We start from the raw sequence: 27,978 nt of genomic DNA on the forward strand, positions 1-27,978 counted from the left end.
TGCTGGTATGTTTAGAAAGAGGCTGCGGCCAATCAGCTTCCTCCCCTGAGCTCGTCTATCCCTTATGCAGGCTAGGACCGAATGAAGCTCATTGGCATGTCGGGCCCCGAAGAAGAAGGAGTTCCGATGTAGGGCTTTCCCTGCCTTTCTTCCCGCTCGGTAGTTTGGCGTCAAAAGGCAGGCAACGGGCGCCTCTCGCTTTAGCTGCCGGATGGTCTCTTGAGCCTTTGCGTGGTAAGCAATTGAACGACTACGTTGAACAAAATGTTTTTTCGTTTGTGAATGTAGGAGGCTTATGGGGAGGGGGTCCTTGCCTAGGGATCCTGGAAAAAGCTGCAGTAACTTCACTGAAAGTCTTCTTGAACTTTTCACTTCTAGCCTGATACGAAAGCCTAACGAAACCCTTTTCAAGTTCTCTCTTGTTTGTCGGAAGGAGGAGATAATATTAATTCAACCAGAAACGCTGTGAATACTTCAGTTTTGTTATTGTTATATGCCTTCAAGTCGATTACTACGACTTATGGACACCCTATGAATCTTTATATATTAAGAGGCGGTTTACTAAGCCTGAGGCACCCAGTACTCCCAGATGGTCTCCCTTCTAAGTACTAATTAGGCCTGACCCTGCTTAGCTTATGAGATCAGACGAGATCGGGCGTGTTCACGGTAGCGTGGCTGTAGGCGAATAGGTCAATGGGGGCAGCTTATTGTCCTGAACTGTTTCTTTCTCCCACCTTTTGAAAATCTGGCTGGCTGGGCTGCCTTCAAGTTGATTCCGACTTATGGGTGACCCTATGAATAGGGTTTTCATGGTAATCAGTATTCAGAGGGGGTTTACCATTGCCACCAGTGAGCCAGTATGCCAGTGAGATTCATGGCTGTGTGGGGATTCCAACCCTGGTCTCCCAGGTCGTAGTCCAACACCTTAACCACTATGCCACACTGACTCTCACTTTTGAAAAGAGAGTCCACTTTATTGCCTCATTTAGTCTCCTTTAGATACTCGCTATAATGAAACTCTTGAAACTTAGGTGTGGTAATTGACTCTCCGCAACCGTAAATAGAGAATGGACGCTTGAAGCTAAGCGAGTGTTTTGTGGGGTTTGGTTTTCTTTATTCTTTTAGCTTCTCGCATCCCTCCTTTGTTAAGGTTGTCTTCTTAAAATCGCCTCCTTGCTTCCTAATTTTTTTTAAGAAGAAAACTTCTGCAAAAGGTAAATGCAAGTAGGACATATATGTAATATAGGGCAGGAGTAATCTTCCGTCTCCTTGTTTTGTAAATTTGTGTGTGTGTGTGCACACAACTAGTTAGCACAACTAGCAACTAGTTTCATGTGGCTTTGCTGTTGGCTAAATTTCAACATTGCACCTAAATGCACTTGATTTGGCCGCTGCCGCCTTCTCTACCAGTATGAATAAGAACCATTTTCCCGTCGTGGGCAACAAAACTTCTCCCCAAATGGCTTTCCTCCCTCCTTTCCCCACCCACCAAAACTGCAATGGGAAGGTCAAGAAGATGAGTTGCCCCACCCCAGCGCTTTAAAGCTGCCTTGTTTCGACAGTTTGATCTATTCAAAACCGTGTGTTTGGGTTAGATTTCTTCAGTCACCCAGAACGGACTCCTTTCTCCCACGCCCCCAAAAAGAGTGCAGAGTGGGGATTTCTTTCCTCCCTTTATTTGGTATTTGGGGGGAGGGGGCAGGGAATGAAGACAGTTTACGTAAGAACAATTTTCAGAGCCCTGTTAATCTATTGTAGGAAAATCAACAAAGTTTTGTGGCACCCTAGAGAGTAACAAATTTTATTAAGGCATAAGCGTTTGTAGACTACATGTGCCTTCAAGTCGATTATGACTTGTGGTGACCCTATGAATCGGCAACCTCCAAAAGCATCTGTTGTGAACCACCCTGTTCAGATCTTGTAAGTTCAGGTCTGTGGCTTCCTTTATGGAATCAATCCATCTGTTTGGCCTTCCTCTTTTTCTACTCCCTTCTGTTTTTCCCAGCATGATTGTCTTTTCTAGTGAATCATGTCTTCTCATTATGTGTCCAAAGTAGGATAACCTCAGTTTCAGTGCCACAAGACTGCTTCTAGAGTTTCCATAGCAGCGTCTTCTTGTTTGAGTTGTAGAGGGGGGAAGAGAAGAACTACCTCCTTGCTCTGCATCATGGCTGTAATTTGCTAGCTATTGCACTAGTCTCTGCTGTCCCCTGCAGGTGGGATCCCAAATGGATCGTATTATTTTTCTCCCCAGGGAAGCTTGGCTAATCTTTCAAGTTCCATAGAGCTCCTCTTCATGCTGAAGAAACTCATAGCCTGTCTGTGTGAAACTCTATAGCCAACAACAGTACATGAACAGGTTACTGTACAGCAGCCTTCCTTAGCCTAGTAACCTCCAGTTGTTTTGGCTACATCTTCCATCAGTCCCAACCAGCCACTGGGAATTGTAATCCAAAACATCTGGAGGGCACCCAGTTTGGGAAGGCTGAAGCATACATCCCGTTTCCTGGCTTACAGACTGAAATGGGTAACCAGTTTTAACCCTCATCTTTGTAATTAAGAGAACGTAGGCAACAGCTGTCTTTTGATTGCAGCAGCTGATGAGAAGGGTTGTACCTTTTCCTTCCACTGCTTTAGGCTGGTTACAGAAGTGATGCTTCAATTAGGGTTTTTTTTTTGCTACCATCTATACCTGTAATTCAAAAGTTAATTGGCTAGAGTGTACAGTTAGGTTATTGTTGTTTTGCTATTTTCTGTGCCTGTAATTGAAAAGTGAATTGGCTAGAGAGTAATGAAAGCCTAAAATTTGTTGTTTTTAATTCATAAGAGAATTGCCAGGCCTGGGAAAAGGTGTGGAGAAAAACATTTTGAACACTGGTAAGTCTCTGCCAACTTTATCAGGCTGAACTGTTCTGTCTCCCCCCCCCTTTTTTTTTTTTTTGAAAACTTGAGGCACTTCACAAGTTGTGGAAACACAATGAGGCTGCAATCCAGTACACACTTACCTAGGAGTAAGTCCTATTGAACCCTATGGAGCTTACCTCTGAGTAGACAAATAGTGAATTGCAGCCTTAAACTTCTCTCTCCCCCCCCCCCGGGCTAATAGGGACAGATGACTCTGGGTGTATGCTTTTATTATGCTCAAGCCTAGAACAAGGATTTTCAAAAGGTGTACAGTAGGGCCCCGCTTATACGGCGGGTTCCGTTCCAGACCCCACCATAAAGCAGAACCCCATTGACTTTAAGGGGCCGCATCGCGCGAAAATGACGCGAAAACGTCGCAAAAGGGGGGGGAACCCTTTAAAATGGAAAACAAAAGTCGCTGTATCAGTGGAAGGCCGTAAAGCGGAAGGCTGTAAAGCGGGGCCCTTCTGTATGTTAATACAGCAGTGGGCCCATAAGGAAGCCTGTGCTTAAAAAAACAAAGGGTGCTCCATCCATTTATCCTCTGTATTTGATAGTAGGCATGCGGAACAGCATGTAGAACTTCCTGGGGAGTAGAAGCTGAAGGTTGCTCTGCATTCCATGCTAGTGAAGGCATCAATATGGCATACCTGAAAACATCTCAGATGCTCTCCATCTGAGAGGCTGGCACTGCCCTTTGAAAACCACCGACACCATTATTACCAGTTGTAACGTTAGAGTAGACTTCCTCAACCTAGTGCCCTTCAGATAGTGTTGGACTACAACTCCCATCATCCCTAACCATTGGCCATGCTGGTTGGGCCTAATGGGAATTGTAGTCCCAACAGCATCTGTGGGGGGGGGGCACCAGGCTGGGAAAGGCTACATGAGAGGGAATGGCTGTAGTTCTGTGGCAATGTTTTGCAAGTAAAAGGTCCTAGATGCATTACCAGTAGGGTTGGGAAAAACTCCTGTCTGGATAATTGCTCCCAGTCAGTACAGTAGGGCCCCACTCATACAGTGGGTTACGTTCCAGACCCCCGCCGAAAAGCAACACACTGACAATAAAATGGCACCCGACACCTAAAAAACACCAAAAAAAATGGAACAAGCGCCGTATGAGTGGGGCCCTACTGTAATTGAAATCCGCTGTATTAGCGGAACGCCGAGAAGTGGAATGCCGAAAAGCGGGGCCCTACTGTATAGGCAGTACTGGGCTAGATGGCAGTATAAGACAACTTCCTGTATTCTTACCATTGCTAAAGGCAGTGATTTATGTACAGCAGAGCATATGTGTAAATACTTCCTTGAAGTAGTGATGAGCAAGAATGTAGATATTGATATGACAGCACAGTACAGAAGAACTGTCATTAGTACCTAGCTGGAGCAGGTTTTTGCACAGCATCTTATGGCTATGTATGGCCTTTAGTCCATCTTTTCCTGTGGTCCAGTGGGTACACATTATATACGGAAGGCAAGATATGGTTAGGTCTCTTTCTAAGTCACTGTTGCTTCCATTCTCAGTTGTTAAATAGTAAAGATCACTTTAAGGATGAGTAAGATAAAATAAATATGGTTGCGTTGCCCTACATTTCATGGGATATGAGGAGTTCTGAACATGTGTTATAGACACTACTCTGCATTTGACATTAGGTTCTGTACTTCTGAGGCTTGCATACTTGTGTGTGTCTTATGTGCCTTCATGTCGATTTCGACTTATGGAGACCCTATGAATCAGCGACCTCCAAGAGAATGTCATGAACCACCCTGTTCAGATCTTGTAAGTTCAGATCTGTGACTTCCTTTATGGAATCGATCCATCTCTTGTTTGGGCTTCCTCTTTTTTTCTCAGTGTTATTGTCTTTTCTAGTGAATTGCATACCCAACAAATTTAGCCTTAAATTTGTTTCTGCTTACCAATAGTTATAAAGAACAATGCAAAAGACATCTATTGTGCAGTGTAGAATATATAGCTTTGGTCTTGTGGGTAAGAACTAAGGTTACAAAATGGTAGTACTTCCTACACCTCATGTCAGGCATCTTTCTCCCCTCTGCCAATGTTTCCTGTTGTTGTAATTCCTTTATGTATTTTTCAGAAACTAGCTAGAGTGATGCGAGTCTCAATGGTTAAATACCACACAGCAGGGCCTCTGAGAGGAATTCTATCAGGGGGTACAAAGTTTCTTTTGGGCCCCTTCCCTTCTCCATTAGTCATTTTGTTTTTATCCACTACGGTTTTATGCCATGAGCTGTAGCCTGTAAGGTCAAAAAGGGTATGGAAGACGAGAGAGGGGTGGAGTGGAGCTCTCTGTTAATTTTCTGCATTTAAGGCCTTATGCTCTTATACTCCCTCCACAATAAATATAAATAAATATAAATGAAATAAAAGAGGATCAGAGATAAGAAAGCACATTTGATTTGAACATCTTTGTTTATGCTACAATCCAGATAAGGAGAAAGAATTCACATTGAAACAAGGTAGATAAACTTACTATTTACTTTTAAAAAAGAGCTTTCCTGGCCTTTTTTTGTGAAAAATTTTGAATCACAGCATGAAAATTGTTCTGGCAATGTTTGATTCAATACTTAGCCTGGCCAAATCCACAAGACATTCCTGAGACATTGTAGACCTTAAATAATTCTTAATTAGCTTAAGTTTGCTAAATGACCTCTCTCCAGAAGCTACTGTTGCTGGAGTTGTTAATAGTATTCTTAAGGTAACACAAACATTTGGAAACAGGTCACCAAATCTGTACTCTGTTAACAAATTCAACAGATCTAATGGCTTTAACTGTGCATTTACAAAATTTGCTTTATGTACTGAGGGTAAATGTTGCATTTCTTTTCCAAAATCATCACCATTAAGGTCAGCAGGATATTGCTCTGATAAAGCTTTTCTCTCCACATCACTTTCGGACATGGTGAGATATTTCCACAAGAAATCAAATTTTTCTGCCAACTGCTTAACAGCATTGAAGCAGACAGTTAATCCTGCTATAACACACACTTTCTGAAGTAGGCCTCTTCTGGAGTATCATCTGTGTCATTCATTTCTTCCAAGTTAGCATCAGGTGTGTTGTCGTCATGCAGCCTTGCCCTCTTGTGCCTAACTCCATCACATCTACGGGAGTCTTTTATTTCTCTATTTAGGTTTGACGCAACCAATTTGGCTTCATTCCACATGCATTTCCAGTTCTTTTGAAGTTTTGTCAGCTCTGTGAGGAGAGTTTCTATGTTTGCTACTTCAACATCCAGTGTGGCATCTCTAGCTTGGATGACCTTGTTGCAAATATCTATGCCAGCTAATATTTTGTACCACATGGCTGACATTAACACACAGGCAAAAGATGTCACATATAATAAAACTTCATGGACTTCATTTCTTGTTTTGGCCGTCAAATTTAGTTCTAGGAGGTCTTCCAGTGCTAATTTAATGCCAGGCAAGTGAGCTGCAAAAGGCTTTACACATTCAACACGATCTGACCATCTTGTTTCAGACATACCATGAAGAGAACAACCAATACGGTTTTGTAGTAATTCCCACCGCTTAGCACTAGAACTGAACAGGTGGTACACAGTTTGAATTGTTCCGAAAAAGGTTATTGCTTCAGGTATGCATTCAGCAGCATGATTTCCACATAAGTTGAGTGTGTGACAACCACATCTGGTGTGGAATCTACTATTATTGCAAAGTACTTTGCAGATTGCCTCTCAAGCAAAATGTGTTGTTTCACAAGATTCGTGCATTCTGCAATGAATTCATTTTGTGAGTCGGGACAGATAATGAACTTGAAGCTGCTCACTCCTTTTCTGTGACTCCTGTACACTTAGCACATGTTCCTGAAGGATGGGGTCCCACCTGGAGAGCAGTTCAATGAGTCCTAAAAAGTTTCCATTGTTTGAATCACCAATTTGATGGGATGAACCAGTAAATGCTAGACCACGTTCTCCCAAGAAGAGTACAACATCGATGATGCGCTTTAAATGGTGGTACCATTTCACAGCTTCAGTTTTGTTTGACGCTTCTAAGATGATGTCAACTCCTTTCTCAGACAGCAGGCGCCTTTCTAGTTCTCGCCAAGCTAGGTAACATTCTCTGTGACTATTGCCTTTTTCATGTTTTGGGATCCTGTAGGAAAGTTTCCACCACTTCCCATTAGAATCCCAGCCTTCAGCAGATACCGGTGCAGACTTAGACACAGAAGTGCTAGTCTTGACTGTCTTGTGCCAAAATAATCGACATGGAAAGCAATATAAAGCTTGTTTCTGTTGACTCCAGACAAGCCAGTCTCTTACATTTAGTTCTCCATTAGTGCTTTGAAATTTCAGTATGCTTTCTGGGAACACTTGATTGCAGGTGTCTTTTGGGAATGTTTTAGGCAGAGGGATGTGACCATTCGTAACATACTTTTCTATTTCCTTTTGAGATGGAAACTCGGTTGTGATGCATCCAATGTCAAGGCCTACATTATGATTACTCCTCTCATCTTCCAAATTCACTTCCACATGCGTCCATATGTCTGTTTCTTTCTGTTTTCCATTTTCATTTTCTGCATCTGCCCCTTCATCAAAGTACTGTGCATGATTACCCAAATCAACTGCTCCTTGTTTGGGGATGAGGTTTCCAACAGTTTCTTCTTGCTCCAATTCTGTAGGTGAGTTCAATGAAAAATTTTTTGAAGCCGCACTTAATCCAAATTGAAAGAGCGTTTGTTGACCCCTTTTTTCATTTTCCTCTCGTTCTTTCTTGTCTTTTCTTTTCTGGGCTCCTGATTTGTGAGAATACATTTTGGAGAGATGATTTTCTCATCGTGATAGGGTTTAAAGGTTCACACTGCTTACCTTATATGAGCCCTCAAACCGCATTTTTCCTTTCATACTAAAGGGGAAGGGTTAATCTAGCTTCCTAATGACCGCCCTCTTAAGGTCAAAGTATCTCTTCCTCTTGTTACCTTGGCCACCAAGCATGCTCAGTTTCTTCCAGAGTAAGTTTCATAAAAAATGAAAGAAATCCTCAAGTTTGATTATTTGTATTTTCAGAATCCAACAAAAATACAAATATTTGTTTGAACAATGTTATGCTTTTTTGCACAAGTTAGGGGGGAAAGAAAAAAAAGCACAATTTGTAGCAGGCTTGCAGAATGGGAGCCAGCAGGAAATGACATAACAAAGGGAGGAAAAGGGAGCTCCCCTCCTTTGGCTCCCGGGCCCCCTTTTTGACCCCGGGCCCAGGTAAGATGTACCCCCTGCACCCCAATCTCATGGGCCCTGCCACACAGGCGGAGGAGAGCAGAACATGGAAAATTGTGAAGGTCATAATATTTTGTCTGAAATGCTGTATGTGGTCTCTGCTTCACCTATTGTTTGTGTGTCAGCTGCAGTGTTGGGCTCTTATCAAATGAAAAGATGCAGTCTTGGAATTTCTTTCAGTTAGAAATAGCCTCTCAGTTGGAAGCTGCCTTGTTTTTGATAGGTTCAGGTTCCTCATTCCCCAGTCCTCCTTTTGTTACATTGTTGTTGATTGTCCTAAGAATTTTGGAGGGGGGGAGCTCTCTGTGTGATCTGCTTAGTACTATGCTATCTTCATTAAAAACATACTGCTTTTCATACCAGTTTAGTTATAATGATAATTCCAAGATTAAATCAGTTTGGGTCTATGCATAGATGTTCTTTGGCTGAAGTGTAACAGGAATGTCTTGCCTTTAAAAAGAGTACCATGTAGTTTCTTCCTCCTTGAAAAATAGATTTCCCATATACCATGGCTCTCTCCTTCTACATTGGGCCTCATAGAGTTTATTTTGTGTGGGGGGGGGCAGGATAGGAAGCACTTGTGCTTATTGAGTAAGCTAAAGAGAACTGAGAAGCGGCTTAGCTTCTTCTGGGTTCCCAATGCAAAAGATTCCCGTGGCTAAACACTTGGGGTGGTATTCAACTAAATAACTGTGTGAGAGGAACAACTTCTGCTTATGCAATGGGACTTTCCCTGCTCTTCTTCACCCATGCGCTCCCTAAATCTGTTCTGAGGATTCCCCCAATCCTCCAGAGGAGATTTGGGGACAGTGCGGCATATGCACAGGAGAGGGGAGTCTTGTTGCGCAAGTAGACGTTCACTTGCACAGTTATTTAGTTGAATACCACCCACAGGCTTAACACAGGGTGGAGAACCAGTGGCTCTTCAGCTGTTGCCAGACAGCAACTCTCATCATCCCAGAACATTAGCTATGCTGGCTGCCAAGGGCCCAGATTCCCCATCCTTGCTTGGTTTAGTGGATCTGGAATCAAATTCTTGCATGGTCATGATGTGCTGCATTGCTTTTAAGTAACTGTCCCTGGGTTGCTGTTGTCGCAGAGTCCATGAGAATAGTAGTGGCGATTTCTCACACAGTTGTTAAAACGAACCAAAGTGTGCACTCCACAACAGGATGGCAGTGGGGTGGACTGTGCGTCTCTGTAATAAACATGGCATAGAAGAGAGATTGCAGCCTTTCCTGGCATGAAATCCTCATCCTAGAGGTGAAAGATAGTGTTATGTGTTTGGGGTTGAGATAGATTATTACTACGGATCCCACTTCTAGCCTCCGGTTTTTGAACCCTGGAGGGTTGGCTCTGCAGCGGTTCTCCGGTTTCTCCGCTGGTCAGATGAGTCTCTTTTGTTAATCTAATAGAGTGGCCAGGTGGGTTAATGGGTCTATCAAGTGTCCATTAACTGACAAATGGGCCAGAGAGATCCCATTGTTGTTGAAACTCTTCAGGAGCCCCCCTGCCCGCCCTCCAGGAGCCTAACTGGGAACTGGAGACAGAGAAGCTGGCTCCCTGCACCATGACTTCAGGGTGCCTCCTGTAAGCCTGATGGAAAAGCAAGAGATTGGGCTGTTGATGCTTTGAACCCCTTCATCTTAAGCTCAGGTTGGAGTGTGTTAAATAAATAAACCATATTTCATAAAGACACCATAGATTCCGCTGTCCTTCTTTCCAAGGAAACCAAACCCTGGGCAAGCGCAGGGACCCCTGCAGATCCCTCACTTCTCAGACTGGGGTGCCGCGCAACAATAAAATTGCTTCTGCCCACTTGCTTTCTTTTTCTTTCTAAGGAAAGAAAGTCTCTAGTTTGACACTGGGTTATGGACAACATGGAGCTGGGTGCACCAGTTTTTGCTATCAGTTTTTGCCTTTTGTAGGCAATGAGTCAACAAAAATTGACCTTGAATAATAGAGACCATTCTGATTTTGTTGTCAAATAGAATTTGGCTGAATTCTAGACTATTTATGAATGGTTGAGAGATTTGTCTTAAGGTATGCTGCAACTGTTGGTTCAGTCATTTTTGATGTGTGTATACCCATTGCCAGTTCACATAAACACTTCTACATTATTCCAGCCAGGAAGGAATTCTGCTCTCCTCTATTCACACGTACACACTGCTGCATGTGTGAAATGATATCGTGAATATGTAAGCATCACGTTCTTAAAATTCCCATTAAGAGGCATCTAATGAGAGCCCCTTCAGCTGCTACAGTTGAATTAGTGAGAGCATGAGCCTTGCTTTTGCCAAAAGCAAACTTTAAAACTAACTCTGTGGAGTTGCACTTAACAAGTATTGAAATCCAGCTGATGAAAGAACCAGCGATACCTCCAAGCTTCCATCAGTCTCTTTTCCAACACAGAAATTATTTGTGTTCAGGAAAAAAACTCATCTGTGACGGCCTCTTTGTAGACTCTTTCATAATGCTGTAGTAGCTGTCCACAGTCTCATGGCTGACATGGCATCTTATATAGTACCTGCATTTGGACATCATGCTAAGCCTTGTGAATGAGCAGATTGTTCCCGCTTCACTCCTCCCTGCTAGTGAGTTGGAACAAACCCCAACCCTTTGCTTAATAGCATTATGTCCAAATTGGGAATTGTGGCTTGTTTTGCTCTAAACCAGTGATTCTCAAACAGTGCGCCCTAAGAGGTGGCTAGGTGTGCCTCAAATATTATGAAAGTATATTTTAAAAATGAGAAGAAACCCATTTGTATAGGGTAAGTAATAGTTTTCTATAGTTTATTTTTATTCATAGTTTAAAATATATTAATATATTTTTAATATTGTACACAAAGTGCGCCAGAAAATTTTTATGTTTTACAGTGCACCGTAAACCAAAAAAGTTTGAGAACCACTGCTCTAAACTATGATCTAAAGCCAATGTTTGTTCTTGGCTTACCAGTTGTCTGAAAGTTTGAATGAAACCTATCACAGTCCCTGGTTTAGATACAACACTTAGCCAAGGATTGTAGCTTGATGCGGTTTCTCACTAGTAGGGAGGAATGAAGCAGGAGCAGTCTGTGTTAACCGTGGCTTATGGTTGCATTCAAATGGAGCTAGCCTCTTACTTGGGCCTCCAGAAACCCACTGTCTGTGCCTCACTGGTGTGCTGTGGCCAGCAGCACATGCATGCCCGTCCCCCAAATTCTCCTCTAATTGCTGAGAATTCAGTCTTTTGTCTGAGCTACGGAGCCAGCAGAAACCTCCCCTCCTCTCCTGACCTGGGTAACTGTTCCAGTCACAAACTGGCGAAAAAGTGAACATTTGCCAAAGAAAACTAACGTATGCTGGAAGTTCAGCATGTGGTAGAAGTGAAAGCAAAACTGTTGTTGCAGGGGTAGAACCACATATAAATGTGTTCTAAAAAGCTGTGTGTTTGTACGTTGCTAGGGTGCTCCATCAATTCTGTGTTACAGCTATTGTCTGAGATCTTGAGCACCTAACAACTTTTAAGCAATGTTACTTGGTGTAAAGTTTGATTCTAATGTAGGTTTTTTAGGCTTTGTATTGAATCAATCTATTGGTCCGCCCAGCCCAGTAATATCTACTGGCAGTGGCTCTCCAGGAGAGGTCTTTCCTGTCACCTGATATCTGATCTTTCTAACTAGAGATGCTGTGTTCAATCTCTGCCTGCAAAGCATTGCTGTACAACTGAGCTATGGGAGGTGGGTGGTATGATTTGCTCTTTGATTACTCGCTATGAGTACTTTTAGTTACATTTTTTTTAAAAAAAGTCTGGCCAACAATCCTCACAATTGCCCCTATGTGTGAAACCAAGGCTGGCTTGTATCACTGAGGTTCATTAGATGTCCAGGGTGAGGGAATTTGCTGTTTCCCAGAGGGACGTCTTCTGGGGGTAAGACACCAGTCAAGCACTCTATAGGATAGAGGAAGCAGAGCTGGTGAAGGCCAGATCAATCTAAGCTGAAGGAACCAAAACGTTGAGGGCTTAAGATCAAAATGAGCATCAACCTGCTCTAAATGTGGTTTAGTGGTGCCTAAAAGCTGGCCTTTGCACACAACAATGGATGCATGTGAGTAGTTTGGTGTATACTGGGTGTCAACATTGACTAGATTTTTCCTGTAACTACCACATGCTTAAGTACTAATAAAACTGAGTACTGGAATTGAACTACACTAGGAGAGGTTATGTAAAAATGTAAATGTACTGCCTTCAAATTGATTCCAACTTATGGTGACCCTATGAATAGGGTTTTCATGAGGCTGAGAGGCAGTGAGCTTCATGGCTATGTGGGGATTTGAACCCTGGTCTCCCAGGTCGTAGTCCAACACCTCAATTGTTATACTGGATTGCTATGCCATAAGGAAGTCTGTACTGCTGGCTCTTAATTTCTGCCCCTGTAATTTATTTATTTATTGAATTTATTAGTCACCCATCTGGCTGGCTATCCAGCCACTCTGGGCGATGTACAAAGGCTTGATTCGTGACAAAGATCTTTTGCTGTGCATGCTTTATCAGCATATAGCCTTGGAGCTTAATGGTTAAACATTGTACGGGGGAGAGAGGAAGAGTTCAAGGGCTGAGCAATATTTGATCGTGATAAACAGAATAATCCATCCTGGTTTGGAGGTGTATTGATTTGAGGAAGGTGCTTTAAAGGTGTGGTAAAAGGCACCACAAAACTTGACTCGTGTTAAGAACACAAAAAAGCCTGCTGGATTAGGCCAGCAGCCCATCTAGTCCAGCATCCTGTTTTAACAATGGCCAACTAGATGCCTATAGAAGCCTACAAGAAGGACCTGAGTGCAAGAGCACTCTTTCCCCTTGTGAATCCCAGCAGCTGGCATTCAGAGGCATACTGCCTCCAACAGTGGAGGCAGAGCATAGCCATTGTGGCCAGTAGTTATTTGATAGCCTTAATCCTCTGAATTTGAAAAGCATCCAAATTGGTGGCCATCACTACTTCTTATTGGATTGAATTTCCATAGTTGAACTATGTGCTGTGTGAGGAAGTCCTGCATCTTCCAACATTCAGCTTCATTGGATGTCCCAGAGTTCTAGTGTTATGAGAGGCAGGAAAACTTATCCCTGACCACTTTCTCAAAACCATGCATATTTTTATACACATATCTTATGTTTTTTTTCTTATTTGCCTTTTCACTAAACTGAAAAGCTCCAAATGTTGCAATCTTTTCTCGGGGGGAGGGTTGCTCCTCCCAAATGATAATTTTGGTCACCCTTTTTTGAGCTGTACAATGTCCTTTTTTGAGGTGAGGCGACCGGAACTGTACATAGTATTCCAAGTGTGGTTGCACTATAGATTTCCCAATTATCCCTAGCATACAATTCACCTTTTTCACAGCTGCTGCAAACTGGGCCAACATCTTCACTGAGCTATTCACTACGACCCTAAGCTCGCATTCCTGATCAGTTACCACCAGTGCACATCCCATGAGCATGTACGTGAAATTAAGGGGGGGGTTGCACCAATGTGCATCACTTTACACTTGTTTACACTGAATTGCATTTGCCATTTTACTGCCCATTAGTTGGGGAGATTCTTCTTGGAGCTCTTCACACACTGTTTGTATTAATCACCCTGAACAATTTGGTAGCATCAGCAAACTTCGCCCTGGGTGTGTGTGTGGCTGATGGAAGTTAACCAGAAAACTATCATAGAACCATAGACTAGTAGAGTTGGAAGGGGCCTATAAGGCCATCGAGTCCAACTCCCTGCTCAATGTAGGAATCCAAATCAAAGCATTCCTGACAGATGGCTGTCCAGCTGCCTCTTGAATGCCTCCAGTGTCGGAGAGCCCACTACCTCTCTAGGTCATTGGTTCCATTGTTGTATGGCTCCAACAGTTAGGAAGTTTTCCCTGATGTTCAGTTGAAATCTGGCAATGTAACATGTATAATTCTTATTAGTAAGCATAATCTCTCAAAGAAATATATATTTGAGGGCATGTTGGTATAATAGCCACAAACTGGCAGTTGTCCTCCCTCTGCTCCAAGCTTGTTTACTCCCAAAGATTTTTGGGAAGTTGGGAGCAAGAGGCTGCAGCAATTCTCCACTCTCCTAACGGCCCACCCATCTCCCCATTCTCTAAGCCCATAAGACTGCTGTCAGAAAATTGGTAGGAGATGGTGGATCATTGCTTCAATCCACCTTTTGCTCCCTTGCTTAAAGTTGCAGTTTGAACCCCACTTACATGGAAGTAAGCTCCACGGAATTCATTAGGACCGAATCCTAAATAGATGTGGTTAGGATTTCCCTGTAAGGTGATGATTTGCTGAATTAAAGACTCTTCCGTAAACTTGTTTACTCACAAAGGCTTTTGGAAAGTTAGGAAGAGGTTGCAATAAGTATGTATCCTGAAGTCCCACCTGGACTCCTCTTTCTGCAAGTTCATTTATTCACAGGGCTTTTAGAAAGTTGGAAGGGAGAGAATATTGTCATAAATCTCTGCTCTCCCATGTCCCATCACGTTCCTCTTCTGCAAGTTTGTTTGCCCATGAGGTTTGGGGGGGGGGCAGGGAGAGGTTGTGTGGCTGCCTTGCTCCCTTGTAAGTTTGTTTGCCCAGGAGAGCTACTGGAAAGTTGGGAGGAGGTAGTAGATCATTGTTCCAGTCCAGTTGTTGTTCCCCGTGCTAAGGCTGCAATCCTAATCCTCTTTCCCTGGGAGTAAATCTCTTTGGAATACTTCTGAATAAAATAACATGGTTAGGATTACACTATAAACTGGTGACTTGACCAACTAAAAACTGTGGCATTCTTTTCAGACCTCTGTCTGCATCAAAGTTTGCAGTGCAGTCCTATATAAAAAAACATAGGCTGAGAGTTGGTAACTGGGCCTAAGGCAGAAGTGAGCAAAAACATTAGCTGAGTTTAAAATGTTAAACTGCACATGCTCACAGTATCTTTTGTAGCCCATGAAAGCTTACACTATAGTAAATTTGTTAGCCCTGAAGGTAGCACAAGACTAATTTTGTGGTATGTTGTTTCGTGTGTTCCTTTCTAGTGAAAGGGCCCCCCATTTTGGACACTGCACCAGGGCTTATTCTTTAGGTTGGGTTTTTTCATGATGCCAAACCTGTACCCCCACCCACAAGCAGGCTGGAAATAGATTTTTAAAATTTTGATTATTCCTTATTTATCAATGTTACATTTATATGCACTCCATCTTTCATCCAAGGAGCTCAAGGTACCATTCATAAGTCTCCTTTTCTCCATGCTATCCATACAACAACACTATGAGGTAGGCTAATCTGAGAGACAGTGACTGGCCCTAGGTCACATAGCGAGTTTCACAGCTGGGCGGTGATTTTAACGCTGGTCTTCCAGTCCATTTAAGTTCCCTGCATTTTATTACACATTCTGGAAAGATATAGAAATTGATAAGCTGGCGGAGGGGGTAATATTTTCCAATAGATCTGGAAATGTATGAGGTTCCTTGTTAACAGTCTTGTGTGGCACTTTTCAGACTAACCAATTCAGGCTTCAATCCTATACGTAACAAGGAGCAATCCGTGGGGGCTTACCTCTGAGTAACGTACAGTTATTGTGGCATGAAGTCACACTAGAAATTGTGACAACAGGGATTCCTTCTCAACCAAAATAAGACACTTATGTGCTAAATAATAATAAAACTGCAGTGTTTAAGTGTCCACTGTTTCTTTGCAAAGGAGGAGAATAGGGAGAGAATCAGAACAGTTGGAGACCACACACCTTTTTTCCATGGAGAGTAGCAGCTATGATAGCAGGAAACTCTTCTGAACTCTAAAGTAAGACATTTTTAAACTAAGTTACGCATTGCTGTTTTACAGATAGCACCTAAGTGTCTACAATGTTGCAAGGGATGATGGGGAAAAAAACAGAGTAACTTGGTCATGCACACATGACCTCTCACTGGCCACGCCTCCAGGGCCTCTTAGCAGCCCCATCAGCTCTAGTAGATACCAGCTACCATGGCTACAACCACTCTCATGAGCTTGCCAAAGGTATCTATTTGTGAACCATTCTGTTGTAGACAGAATACTCAACTAGCTTTCATTTTGATCCAGCAAGAAAGGTAAGAATTACGAACCTAACTTCTTAAAGGTAGGGTGTAAAAACATGGGTGTCTTAAAGTGTGCCAGATGTATACAACAATAGTAGCATCCAGCTAAAATAACTGTTTCTTGCCTATACTATGTTAAGAGGAGAAACTGGCAGTGGTTTTCAAGTAGTGTTCTGGGATGAATATTTGATGTGTTTTCTAGAGTGCACTTTCATGTGGGGCGACTGACGTGTAACAGGCTTGGCCAGTACCCCACAAGAACTGAATGCACTCTGTAGAACATTCCCCAGAATCTTCTGAGTTGCAGGGGTCTGTTGGCACAAAAATCTATATGGGAGACAAAGGGTTCTTGAAAGATAGAAATGTATTTATTAAATAATAAGCTTAGTGGGCTGTAATTGCATTGGCAATCAAGATAGTTAGGTGGCATTATTTTCCCGAACTACCACCCCCAGCTAATAACTTAGAGCTGGTTTTGTATCACATTCTTGCCGCTTTCTAGTATTTTTTTAGCATACCAGCTGAAACTGAGATTGTAGAGGCAGTTGCTGAGTTTTTCATCTGTGTATTGTGAAATTTCATGTAACCAAAATAATAGAGCTTGACTCATGCTGCAAAAAGTGCTGGTTGCAATTGTATTAAACTTTTTCTGTAGCTTTTTCCTCCTTGTTGTGCACCATAAACTGCAAACTCTCTGTCCAAGTTCTTCATTGTACCACAGGCCATCTACCAGAAACAAAAGTGGACTCTTTCTGCTATGAGGGTAAATACCTTGTGCTAGTGTTCTTTGTTTCAGTTGAAACACTTCAGCACCTGAGTTTAGACCAGCTGTATCCCACATGATGCCTGACTTCCTTTTTTCTTTAAAGTGAACCAAAGTTCATGTACTCCTTGTACTATAAATCTGAAATTATATGGCATTTGGATTGTTACAAATTCTGATTTGCAGTGAAGCAATTATCTTTCTTGCTAGATATCTACACAGTTACAGAAAATTTTCAAGTTTTATGTGGCACCTTCTGAGAGAGCAAACCAAGCTGAACTCTTTAATTTGGTCAAGAGAGATGGCAGGGCTGTAAGCCTGTCTTGCTGCATATGGAATATGCCCTCTAATGTAGAATATAGTAGCTGCTACATATTACTTTGAAGTCTTAAGATTATGTTTCTAGCCCTCATGAAGGTATGAGTTCAATTTTGGCTTACAAGAGCAAGGCTTTCACCTGCATTTCTCTGTGGCTTTCCTGTTTTGTCTCTTCTAATAGTCACAAAGGGCTCTTTCATGTTACCTTTGGTTTTGGGGAACAGCAAAGCTGGTGTGAAAAGGATACAGTGTGTAGACTCCTTCCACGCAATCACTGGCTTCCCAATATTACCAAGCAGCAGATGAGAGGCGCCACGGTGCAGTGATTTGGAGGTTGTTATAGGTAACAAGGAAAAAGAGCTCTTGGGTTGGAGAGAGATGGGGATAATGGTTCAAAGAGTTCTGGTTGTTGCTGCATGTCTGTCGTCCCCTCCTACAAGCTTGTGCCTTTGCAATCACTTTTGAAATCCTAGGTTTTCATGATGTGATTGTACTGACTTGCACTGTGCACTAATGAGTTGGTGCTTTGGCCAGTATTGCAGCCAACAATTGCTTTTGTATTCAGCACAGAATTCAGATGCTACACATCTCCCATCCCATGACAATTTAGGCAAGTTACTAAACTTAACTATTCTGTTGTTATAGAAGTGGAACTTATCATTATATACATTAAATACATCCAGAAAACAGACTCTGGCATTATTTATGTACAGGGATGAGATGACATGGTAAAAATGCAACAAGCACTATACCGACTAAGATACAATTTATGTTGGCTGGGCTGGTTATTGCATGTATAGGTTTCATTTAGTTCTTGCTGTGCCCTTATTCTTTTATATAATCTCCCCCTTCCCTCATTTTTGCGTGCCCAAGGGGTATTTCCTCAAGATGTGCTCCTGAATTCTGTTCCCTATAGCAAAAAAAGAACAATAAATAAAGCACTCTTTTGTGCTTTGTTAGTGTCAGAAAAATGGACCTTTAGTGTCGCAGCACTACCCTGTGGAACTCCTTACCCTTAAATACTAGACAGGCACCATCTCTCTTATCTTTTCGGCTCCTATTGAAGGCCTTCCTCTTTCAACAAGCCTTTTGAGCCTTATCCCAGTCTGCTTCTGTGTTGGAAAAATGTAATAGTACTGTCTTCAAGTCGATTCCAACTTATGGCGACCCTATGAATAGGGTTTCATGAGGCTGAGAGGCAGTGACTGGCCCAAGGTCACCCAGTGGGCTTCGTGGCTATGTGGGGATTCGAACCCTGGTCTCCCAGGTCATAGCCCAACACCTTAACTTTTTAATTGCTTTTTAATATGCTTTTAAACCTTTTCTAAAAACAATATGTTTTTAACCTTTTTTTAAGATGTCTTCAAAGCTTTTTTAAAAAAATGTTTTTAAAGTTGTTTTGTTCTAATGTTATTTTAAAGTCTGTTTTTATCATTTTAAAAGTGTTTTTAGTGCTTTTGTTTGCTGCACTGGGCTCCTGCTGGGAGGAAGCGCAGGATATAAATCAAATAAAAAATAAATATATAGTGTCCTCCAGATCTTTAAGAGTTATATCCTGTTTGCAGACAGTTTCAACCACATTTACAACGTCATAATACCCACTCCCCCCCCCAAAGAAGTCCAACCACAAAGTACCTTTTCTCTAGAAATTGGCTTTCTTTTCCTGAATGCAGCTCAACCTCAAGCCCTGGTGTACAGGGAGTCTTAGGGAGGGGGAGAGAAGAGCAAGGGGTTCAGGAAACTAAGCTGATCCTGCTGTTCTTCCAGTGTCTGCAGGGCAAAAATCCAGCCTTGCTGCTTTGGGGAATTTTGGGGAATATTGGGGAATACTTACTGCTGCAGTGGGTATGTGGAAGCTGATGCAAGGGAGTGTTGGAGGTGCTACATATTGCTGGAATAAATCACTGTGGTGTGGAGTATGTGTTGGGTGTCTCCCGATGCTTATCACTTGTAATTTTGATTTATGTGTTGACTCCTCCCCACTGCCTTGCATCCCTAATGGTGAAGTGCTTGCAGGAAGAACAGCTTTGAGGGTGATCCAGATCAGTTTGAATATCTGGCAGGATTTAGATGCCATGTTAGCTCTTGAGTTTCAGTCTGCTTCAGTTTTGAGCTTCGTTGACCAGACTCTGGTTACATTCATACAGGGATGTTTTGAGTGGCACCTACTTTCATATATTGCTGTGGTGGTTTTTGTTGTTGAGGGGTTGTTCTTATTTTTGTGGTGGCTGGGGATGGATGTCCTGATAATGAGAAATATTTTACTTGAGTCAGGATGATTTAAAGCAGAATGGGGAGGGGAATTAAGAGACTAATGTGGATATATATATATTCATACACACACTGCAATGATAGTTAAGGCCTCACAGAAGACCAAATGGATTGACACTGGGACCAAAAGTAGCTTTAACAAGAGTTTAGCAAGCAAGATGCAGATCATAGTGAAATTATTATTTCAAAGGTGACTGCTTTAGTGAACGGGGATGATTGTGTTAGATTTTGGGGGGAAAGGGTTGGCAACCCCTTGGACGACTGATTAGGACAAAACCCCAATAAAGATAGCACGGGGCTTATCATTTTTATTTGTCAAATAGTAATAGCACAGTCGTTTATTTTATTTTTTAAGTAGTAACAGAGATCAGATCTCTGCACATCTCACAATGTGGAGAATGGGTGAGGCAATTTCTTCCCCTGTCTTACGATTTGCCTTCCAGTGTGGTAAGAAAAGGCCCTTATCTTTTGGTTGGCTTTAAATATGTTCTGTATATCAGAACAAATGCTCCTTTTTGAGGGGAGGGGGGGAAGGGGGGGCTGAGATTCAAATGCCACTTCTGTTGCCCCTCCCCCCTTTTACTGTTTGTTCTAAAAAAGGAGTTGGGGAGGCGGGGAGGCTTTGTGGCTGGATTTCCTCAGAAACAGACAGAGACTCAGGCAGTCTGAGCCTCTGCCTCAGCTTCCTTGCTCTGTGCCTCCTTGCTGAGGGGCGACTCCGCCCTCCTTAAACCTAATTTTTGTCTCCACACCTCATCTAACTGGAGGAGGAATTGAGAGAGGCTGGGCGTGTCTGCTGCCTTTTCACCTTGAGGCAACTGCTGCACACCAATTTTTATATGCCTTTGAAAACAATACAGGGACCCACATTAAATCTTTTAGTAGTACTTAGTATCGAATGGTACCTCATAGCCGCATCCCAATATTCTGGGATAGTACCCTAAGCACAGAAAGTTTCTTTCCCTCTGCGAGAAGCCATGTTACGTTGCCTGAGGTAAAAGGCGGGGGCATCCCTACTCTTTCCACTTGGGCCAAAGTGTATACAGAAAGACTTCTCTCATACAAAGGGCATATTGTGTTCACACCTCTCTCCTGCACAACACCATCATACTGAAGAAAGCTTCCTCACAAAATTGAGGGAAAGGCTTTTTTCACATTATGGTTTCTGAGCAGGGAGGCCGCAAATTCTCTTATATTCCCCATAGTGGAGTACGTACGAGAACTATTTTACACACACTGGGCTTTTGGCACTCAGACGTTTAAGCATGACTTCTCTCACAGAGTAAAAGCCAGTCTTCACAGGAGTGTATCTTTGACAACCTAATATGTGGGCTCCACATAAGATGGGTTTTAATCCTAAAAAGAGAGCCCTTCGTATTTTTGAGATGCTTATTTTCTGTGAGGTTAAATTTCTGCCCTCCCCAGCATGGGCAAGCAAGAATTTGAACCTAACTTTCCTTGGTGTGCTGCTGTTGTTCATAAGACCATAGGGGGGCTTTGGATCAACTAAATAAGGCTGTTCTTAAAAACTGAATCTTTGTATGGATTGACATTGGAGCACTTGAAAAAGTTAGTGCAGATTAATTTTTTTAAATTCCATTACTTTCCATTTTTCCTTGTAAACATCTGTTTCAAGTGCTCTCTCAGTCCCATCCCAGATTCAAGTGTGTAAGCATCTATGAGTGCATGCTGACAATATTGGCAGAGTATCTGACACATGGATATTTCTCTTTTAGAGGCATTAGTACACCTTGATGAGAAGAGGAAATACTGTTACAGTGTTTGCCTTAGGGAGCCAGCTTTCTCTCATATTACACATAGGTAATGTTTTAAGGCTGAAAACTGGCAAATAAATTTAAGTTCCGGTAATGTCTTGGTTTTTAATTGCCTAGGCAATGTTGGAAGATAATTTTTAAAGGGTAGTACAACATGGGTATTTATGAGTGTAGTGGTATGCTGGCCTTGTCAATTAGCAAAGGATGAGTGCCTATTTTTCCCAGAGAGCTGGTTCTTAAAACTCTGGTCTAAGCTTACTCAGGTTACAGGACATTTTCATATATATACTTTTTCCTGACAGTGGAGACTGAAGCCATTTTGAGCATAGCCATATCAGGGTCCATGATTTTCATAATATGGCTCTGTTACAGTCTATAAACATTTCCCTATCAGTTGAAAGGACCCTTCTTAGCAGGCTAGCTTAGCCAGTGATTTGCATATATGGCACTGGTTTTGATTACTATGCCAATGCTGAAGACAAAAAGGTTGTTTTCCTTCATATTTAATCAAGAAGCAAAATATGTATGTGGTCTGAAGTGGAATCCTCTTTATGTGCCTTCAAGTCAATTTTGACTTATGGCGACCCCATGAATCAGCGACCTCCAACAGCATCTGTCGTGAACCACCCTGTTCAGATCCTATAAGTTCAGGTCTGTGGCTTCCTTTATGGAATAAATCCACCTCTTGTTTGGCCTTCCTCTTTTTCTACTCCCTTCTGTTTTTCCCAGCATTATGGACTTTTCTAATGAATCATGTCTTCTCATTATGTGTCCAAAGTATGATAACCTCAGTTTCATCATTTTAGCTTCTAGTGATAGTTCTGGTTTAATTTGTTCTAACACCCAATTATTGGTCTTTTTCACAGTCCATGGTATGTGCAAAGCTCTCCTCTAACACCACATTTCAAATGAGAGGATTTTTCTCTTATCCGCTTTTTTTCACTGTCCAATTTTCACATCCATACATAGAGATCAGGAATACCACGGTCTGAATGATCCTGACTTTCATGTTCAGTGATACATCTTTGCATTTGAGGACCTTTCCTAGTTCTCTCATAGCTGTCCTCCCTAGTTCTATCCTTCTAATTTCTTGACTATTGTCTCTATTTTGGTCAATGACTGTGCCACGGTATTGATAAACCTTGAAAAATTCAATGTCCTCGTTGTCAACTTTAAAGTTGCATAAATCTTCTGTTGTCATTACTTTAGTCTTCTTGATGTTCAGCTGTAGTCCTGCTTTTGTGCTTTCCTCTTTAACTTTCAACGGCATTCATTTCAAATCATTACTGGTTTCTGCTAGTAGTATGGTATCATCTGCATACCTTAATTATTGATATTTCTCCCTTTCATTGAAATATTTGCAGCAAAGGTGGGAAACCTGTGGACTTTCAGATCTTGTTAGGCTCCTATCAGCCTAAGGCAGCATGACCAATGGTCAGGTGTGATGGAAGTTGTAGTCCACCAATATTTGGAAGGCCACAGGTTCCTCTCCCCTGGTTTATAGAAAGGCATAGAATTGAGCCATGAGGATGTGTCTCTAACGTGACTGATTTCATACAAATCATTCCAAATATTGGTCTATTTTGAATTTTGAATAGTTGTCCATTGCCTGTTATGGGTCTATGTCTTATTAGGTGTCTTCTAGGGCAACCTTTCATAACCTTTGGGTCACTAGATGTTGCTAGACTACAACTCCCATCAGCCCCAGCCCAGCCCGCATGGCCAATAGTCAGGAATTATGAGAACTGTAGTCCAACATCTGGGGACCTAAAGGTAGGAAAGGCTGGTCTAGGGAATTATGAACTGTGCTTTAAAATGTAATGATTTTTTGATGAAGTTTTTTCTTTCCTGTATTTTGTAGGTCATTGTTTATCTTCTGAAGCTGTCAAGGAACGTCAGTTTCAAGGTGATACTTAGATCAGCGGAAGATGACGCAGAGGAAACAGTATGTTCAGCAGGTGCTGTTGTCCAGACTCTACTGCACCCGTTCCATTCGAGCAAAGCAACTTCTGAAGCAAGATGACTTGCTTGTAAAAGTCAGAGTATGAGAGTTTTATTAATGCTACCGTCCAAAAGAAGTATGCATTTACAATGAACACTTCCCCTGAAGGATATAGTGAATTCTCTTACAAAAACAAGAACCCTGTTTAAAAATACAAGTCCATAACTGTAACTGGACATAAGAGTGCATCAGAATGTATGTTAATTCTAGAAAAATAAGAAAATGCCCATTTGTGCAGCTTTTTGCCACTTGTTTTGTACTGTGTCTCATGACTTTTTGGGAACCACTTGACAATAATATTGTGAGCCACGTGAAGTCTTACTCGTATAGATACCTCATAAATAGCTATACTTTTGTGAATGAAAGCTTATCTGTTAGTAAGAACTTTGATAGGTTAGCAGCAAATCGATACTTGATCAACCACAAAGAGAAATGTCAAAAGCAAGATATTCTCCTCCTATTGCTTGTAAAGTCTTCACCTGAAAACCGTCACCGGAGAGACTCTATTCGACAAACGTGGGGTAATGAAAAGTATGTCCAATACTATCTTAAGGCCAACATAAAGACCCTATTTGTGTTGGGGCAATCAAGTGATCCTACACAGAGAGACCATATGGAAATGAGGCTTCAAACAGAAGACAAGGTATATGGTGATCTGATTCAACAAGACTTTGTGGATACTTTTTACAACCTTACCCACAAATTACTCTTGCAGTTCAGCTGGGTAAATAAATTCTGTCCTCATGCCAAGTTTGTTATGTCAGCAGATGATGATATTTTCATCCACATGCCAAATCTTGTGGCATACCTTCAAAATCTAGCACAAATTGGTGTTCAGAATCTTTGGATTGGGCGTGTCCATCGTGGATCACCTCCAGTAAGAGACAAGAAAAGCAAATACTATGTTCCCTATGACATCTACCCATGGCCTGCTTATCCTGATTATACAGCTGGAGCTGCATATGTAATATCAAGTGATGTAGCAGCTAAAGTATATGAAGCCTCACAGACTCTTAATACAAGCCTGTATATAGATGATGTTTTCATGGGTCTCTGTGCCAACAAAATGGGAATTGAACCACAGAATCACCTCTTTTTTTCTGGGGAAGGTAAGGCTCCATATCATCCTTGTATCTACAGCAAAATGATGACTTCCCATGGACATGTAGAAGACCTTCACTATCTCTGGAAACAGGCTATGGATCCAAAAGTGAAAAATATTCCCTCTGGAGTTTGGGGCAGAATATACTGTCGAATCGTTAACATTATGCTCCTTTGCAGAATACACTACCAGGATACGTATCCCTGTGTTGCTGCATTGTCCTAATACTTGAATATCAAAATAGACCTGAACCAAAGATGAAATGTCCAATTCTTTTTCTCCTAAGACATATGAAAAATGAACTTGGAATGTTATGTGAAAACTTAAAATGTGAAAGCTTGCCTATATCCCACATTAATCTAATAGCTTCACCAAAGTTTTCTTAGCTATATTAAATTATTTGTTCCCATATATTTCACTGTATTTGTCCAGAAACTTAAGAATTGGCTTGATATTAAACAATAAAAAATATACACTTATTTCTAAATTCTGAATTATCAGTAATTACCAAATAGAACTGAATTTGGAAAATGGATTATTTAAAATGATGCGCATCTGTTTATAAGAAGATTTGGAATTAATATAGATAAGGTAGGCAGCTTAAATAAATACAGTGAAAGTATTGATGTACAAGTTAAATAGCATTTTCCCACTCCTGCCACACACATACCACCACTCCCCAGCACAAGACATTTTGATGCTGTGTCTTATCAATCCAATGGCATCATGCATTTTACCACTACATCATAGTGATCACTCAGTCATAACTTCAGAAACCTTGATCCTATATAAGTGGTGCTAATGCTGGCTTCAAACACTGGTTCAAGTGAATCCTGCAAAACTGGTGAATCTACAGAAATGAGTTTATAGGAAGATTGTGCTTCATCTTTTCTGCAAAATTTTGTCAAACTTACTTCACCACGATAAATTTAAAAATGTAAAACCCTAATCTTTGAACAAAGAACGCTGTTAATTAATCATAACCTCCTAGTTGGCCTTCACTTCAAATATATTTTCACCCACTCATGCTAAGCTTGATAAGCAGGAGAAAGTTTTAAAAACCACTGAAGGGGTGCTTCAGAGGAATTTAATTGGGTTGTATGTCCTGCAAGTTTACAAAAACCTCAATGCTCAAATAAAAAATGTTATTAATCTGAAAAGTAAAGGATTATAGTGCATAAAAGAATGGCTTTTAAAGTTTAGAAAGGTGCAAAATGTACAATCCATGCCAACTCCTTACACTAATACGTTTTTCACATTAAAACTTTTGAATTACCTTGCCATCTATGATCGTTCTCTCATGAGAAATGTTTCTCTCATGATCATCCCAACTGTGTTTCTCTTCTTAATAATCTGAACATAATAACATTTTCTGGGTAGTATCCCAACTAAGCAGTTGTGCTAGTGTAAGCAATTTTGGTCATGCAATGGAATTTCCCGTCCCTCTTTCCTACCTGTGTGGAAAGAGGAACAGGAGGGGAAGTTCCACTGTGCAGCCAAAAGTGCTTGTGCTAGTGGAACTGTTTATTTGGATACCATCCTCTGTTTACAGCAGGGATGAGGATCCTGTGGCTCTCTAGATGTTGTTAGTCATTGGCAATGCCCGGGGGACTGAAGCTGATGGGAGGTGTAGTCCAACATCTGGAGGTCTACAGGTTCCCTATGCCTGGTTTAGTGTGGGATGCAAGTGAGTTTACAAGTTTGGTCATACCATGTCTTTCAGGTCTCTAGGCAAATCATTTTACCATAATTTGCAGTGGGGGAGTGGACAATCTTGGTCACTCCTCCTTGTCTTCTTCCTCTCCCAGTTTGCTGGCTTTGCTTTAAAATCCAAATGATACAGAATGTAGGGTTATCTGAATGTGAATTTTAGTGGGTGTTTAATTTCCATATTAACAATTTCAAACATCCCACTGATAGTAGTTAGCTATATGAACTCCATCCAATAATTGTCAGAAAATGTTTAAAAATTTTGATCTTGCAAGCAGGTATTTGATTTGTCTGCATTGCTGGTCCTATTAAGTGCAGAAACATTAACAAGATTTAAGGAGGCCTAATGTATACCTAGCACCTATACCTCAAGTTGATTTGTTGAAAATCCTGTATGTGTTTGTGTTTTACAGCAGGTCTGTTCTGTTTTTTAAAAGTATTTATTAGGTAGCTTTAAAAGGACACCAAGATGGTTGTGTGCTATAGCACAGGGAAGAATGTTTGAACAATTTAAAGAAATTATGAAGGCACTCCTTTTCCAGAAAAAGGGAGCTCAACATTTTCTTAACCACCTGGGCACTGAACATTGTCTTTATATTTTTAAAACTGGAAATTGAGTTTGCCAGGCTCCAGATGCAAGGCTGTTGTACTTTTTTTTTTTTTACTTAACTAGTAAAATTGCTTCAGCCTGAATGGTCACTTCGGGTACCAGTTTTGACAATGTTGAACAAAAGTGTTTATTACTTAATTAGTTCTTACTCATTTGATTTGCAGCTATTTGATACAATTTTTAATTACAAAAATGACGGTTTATTGTTGGCACTTTTACTCTATCATATGTTTTGTAAAATACCTGTTTTCAATAAACAATTTTGTGTGTTTGTAAATGTGTTCAACTCAAGATTTTCTGCAGTAGATTCATTTACATTACTGACAGTAATCACTAGTGAGCTGTATTTTCTCTGCAATATGGAAGCCCTTTCAAGATGACATTGATCTGAATGGGCTTGTAGAAGGGAGTTGATGCCCCTGCTGTCATCTTGGATGATGGCAGCATACTGTGTGTACACATGCCTAATGCGGTGACCCAGGAGGTAGGTCAGATGGTTGGGCCCTTTTAAGCCTGTGCTGCCTGCATCAGAAGTGGGTGTTGGGGAGCTTGACAACATGGGCTTGGGGCAGCTGGTGTCCAAGGGCCCAGTCATGCCTTGGCTTCTGTATGTTGAATGAGGAGACACTATCTTTGCTATTTTGGACAGTAAAATGTCTTGGAGATGCTTAGGGTTCTTTCTCCTTTGTAAGCTACAGGTTATCCTTCAGGGGTGGCAAACCTTTGGCACTCCAGATGTTGCTGAACTACAATTCCCATCATCTCCAGCAAACATGGCCCATGGGCAGGGATGATGGGAGCTGTGGTCCAGCAACATCTGGAGTGTCAAAGGTTCATCACCCCGTGTGATGAGATGACTTAAACCATCCCTGGGTAAAACCTAATCCTAAGTAAAATAAAACTAAACTTTTCCAAGAGGAAATTGGGTAACACATGTACCCAACTGTTATTCTTGGATTTGTTTAGGCTTGTCCATGTAGCATTGAACCATGGTTTGCTATTATATCCAGATGTAACAACGTTAAATGCAGAAATCCTTCCATTAGCTCCTTTACAGGTGCTTTTAATTTGCAACCTTGTGCTAAAGACCTGCAGATACTGTCAATAATGTTCTTATTCTGAACACACAACCCTTTAATTTGAAGATATTAAGAAAGTTGACAAATACTCATGAAAAGGTTAATAGTTCAGCCTTAA

The 27,978-nt window shown here is 41.4% G+C and overlaps 2 protein-coding genes and 1 pseudogene across 2 annotated transcripts in view; 1 reads left to right on the top strand and 2 right to left on the bottom strand.

Moving 5' to 3' along the window:
* MCF2L2 (MCF.2 cell line derived transforming sequence-like 2) overlaps window positions 1-27,978 on the bottom strand; it is a 283,600-nt gene that overhangs the window by 139,073 nt on the left and 116,549 nt on the right. The window lies entirely within an intron of this gene.
* B3GNT5 (UDP-GlcNAc:betaGal beta-1,3-N-acetylglucosaminyltransferase 5) lies at window positions 33-27,058 on the top strand. The gene is made up of 2 exons (XM_061637408.1): window positions 33-234; window positions 23,219-27,058. Exon 2 carries the CDS (start codon window positions 23,553-23,555, stop codon window positions 24,684-24,686), a length of 1,134 nt encoding a protein of 377 aa, XP_061493392.1. The 5' UTR covers window positions 33-234; window positions 23,219-23,552; the 3' UTR covers window positions 24,687-27,058.
* LOC133389845 (5S ribosomal RNA) lies at window positions 565-683 on the bottom strand (annotated as a pseudogene).

This window comes from Rhineura floridana, chromosome 7, assembly GCF_030035675.1.
Source record: "Rhineura floridana isolate rRhiFlo1 chromosome 7, rRhiFlo1.hap2, whole genome shotgun sequence".
Taxonomy (NCBI): domain Eukaryota; kingdom Metazoa; phylum Chordata; class Lepidosauria; order Squamata; family Rhineuridae; genus Rhineura; species Rhineura floridana.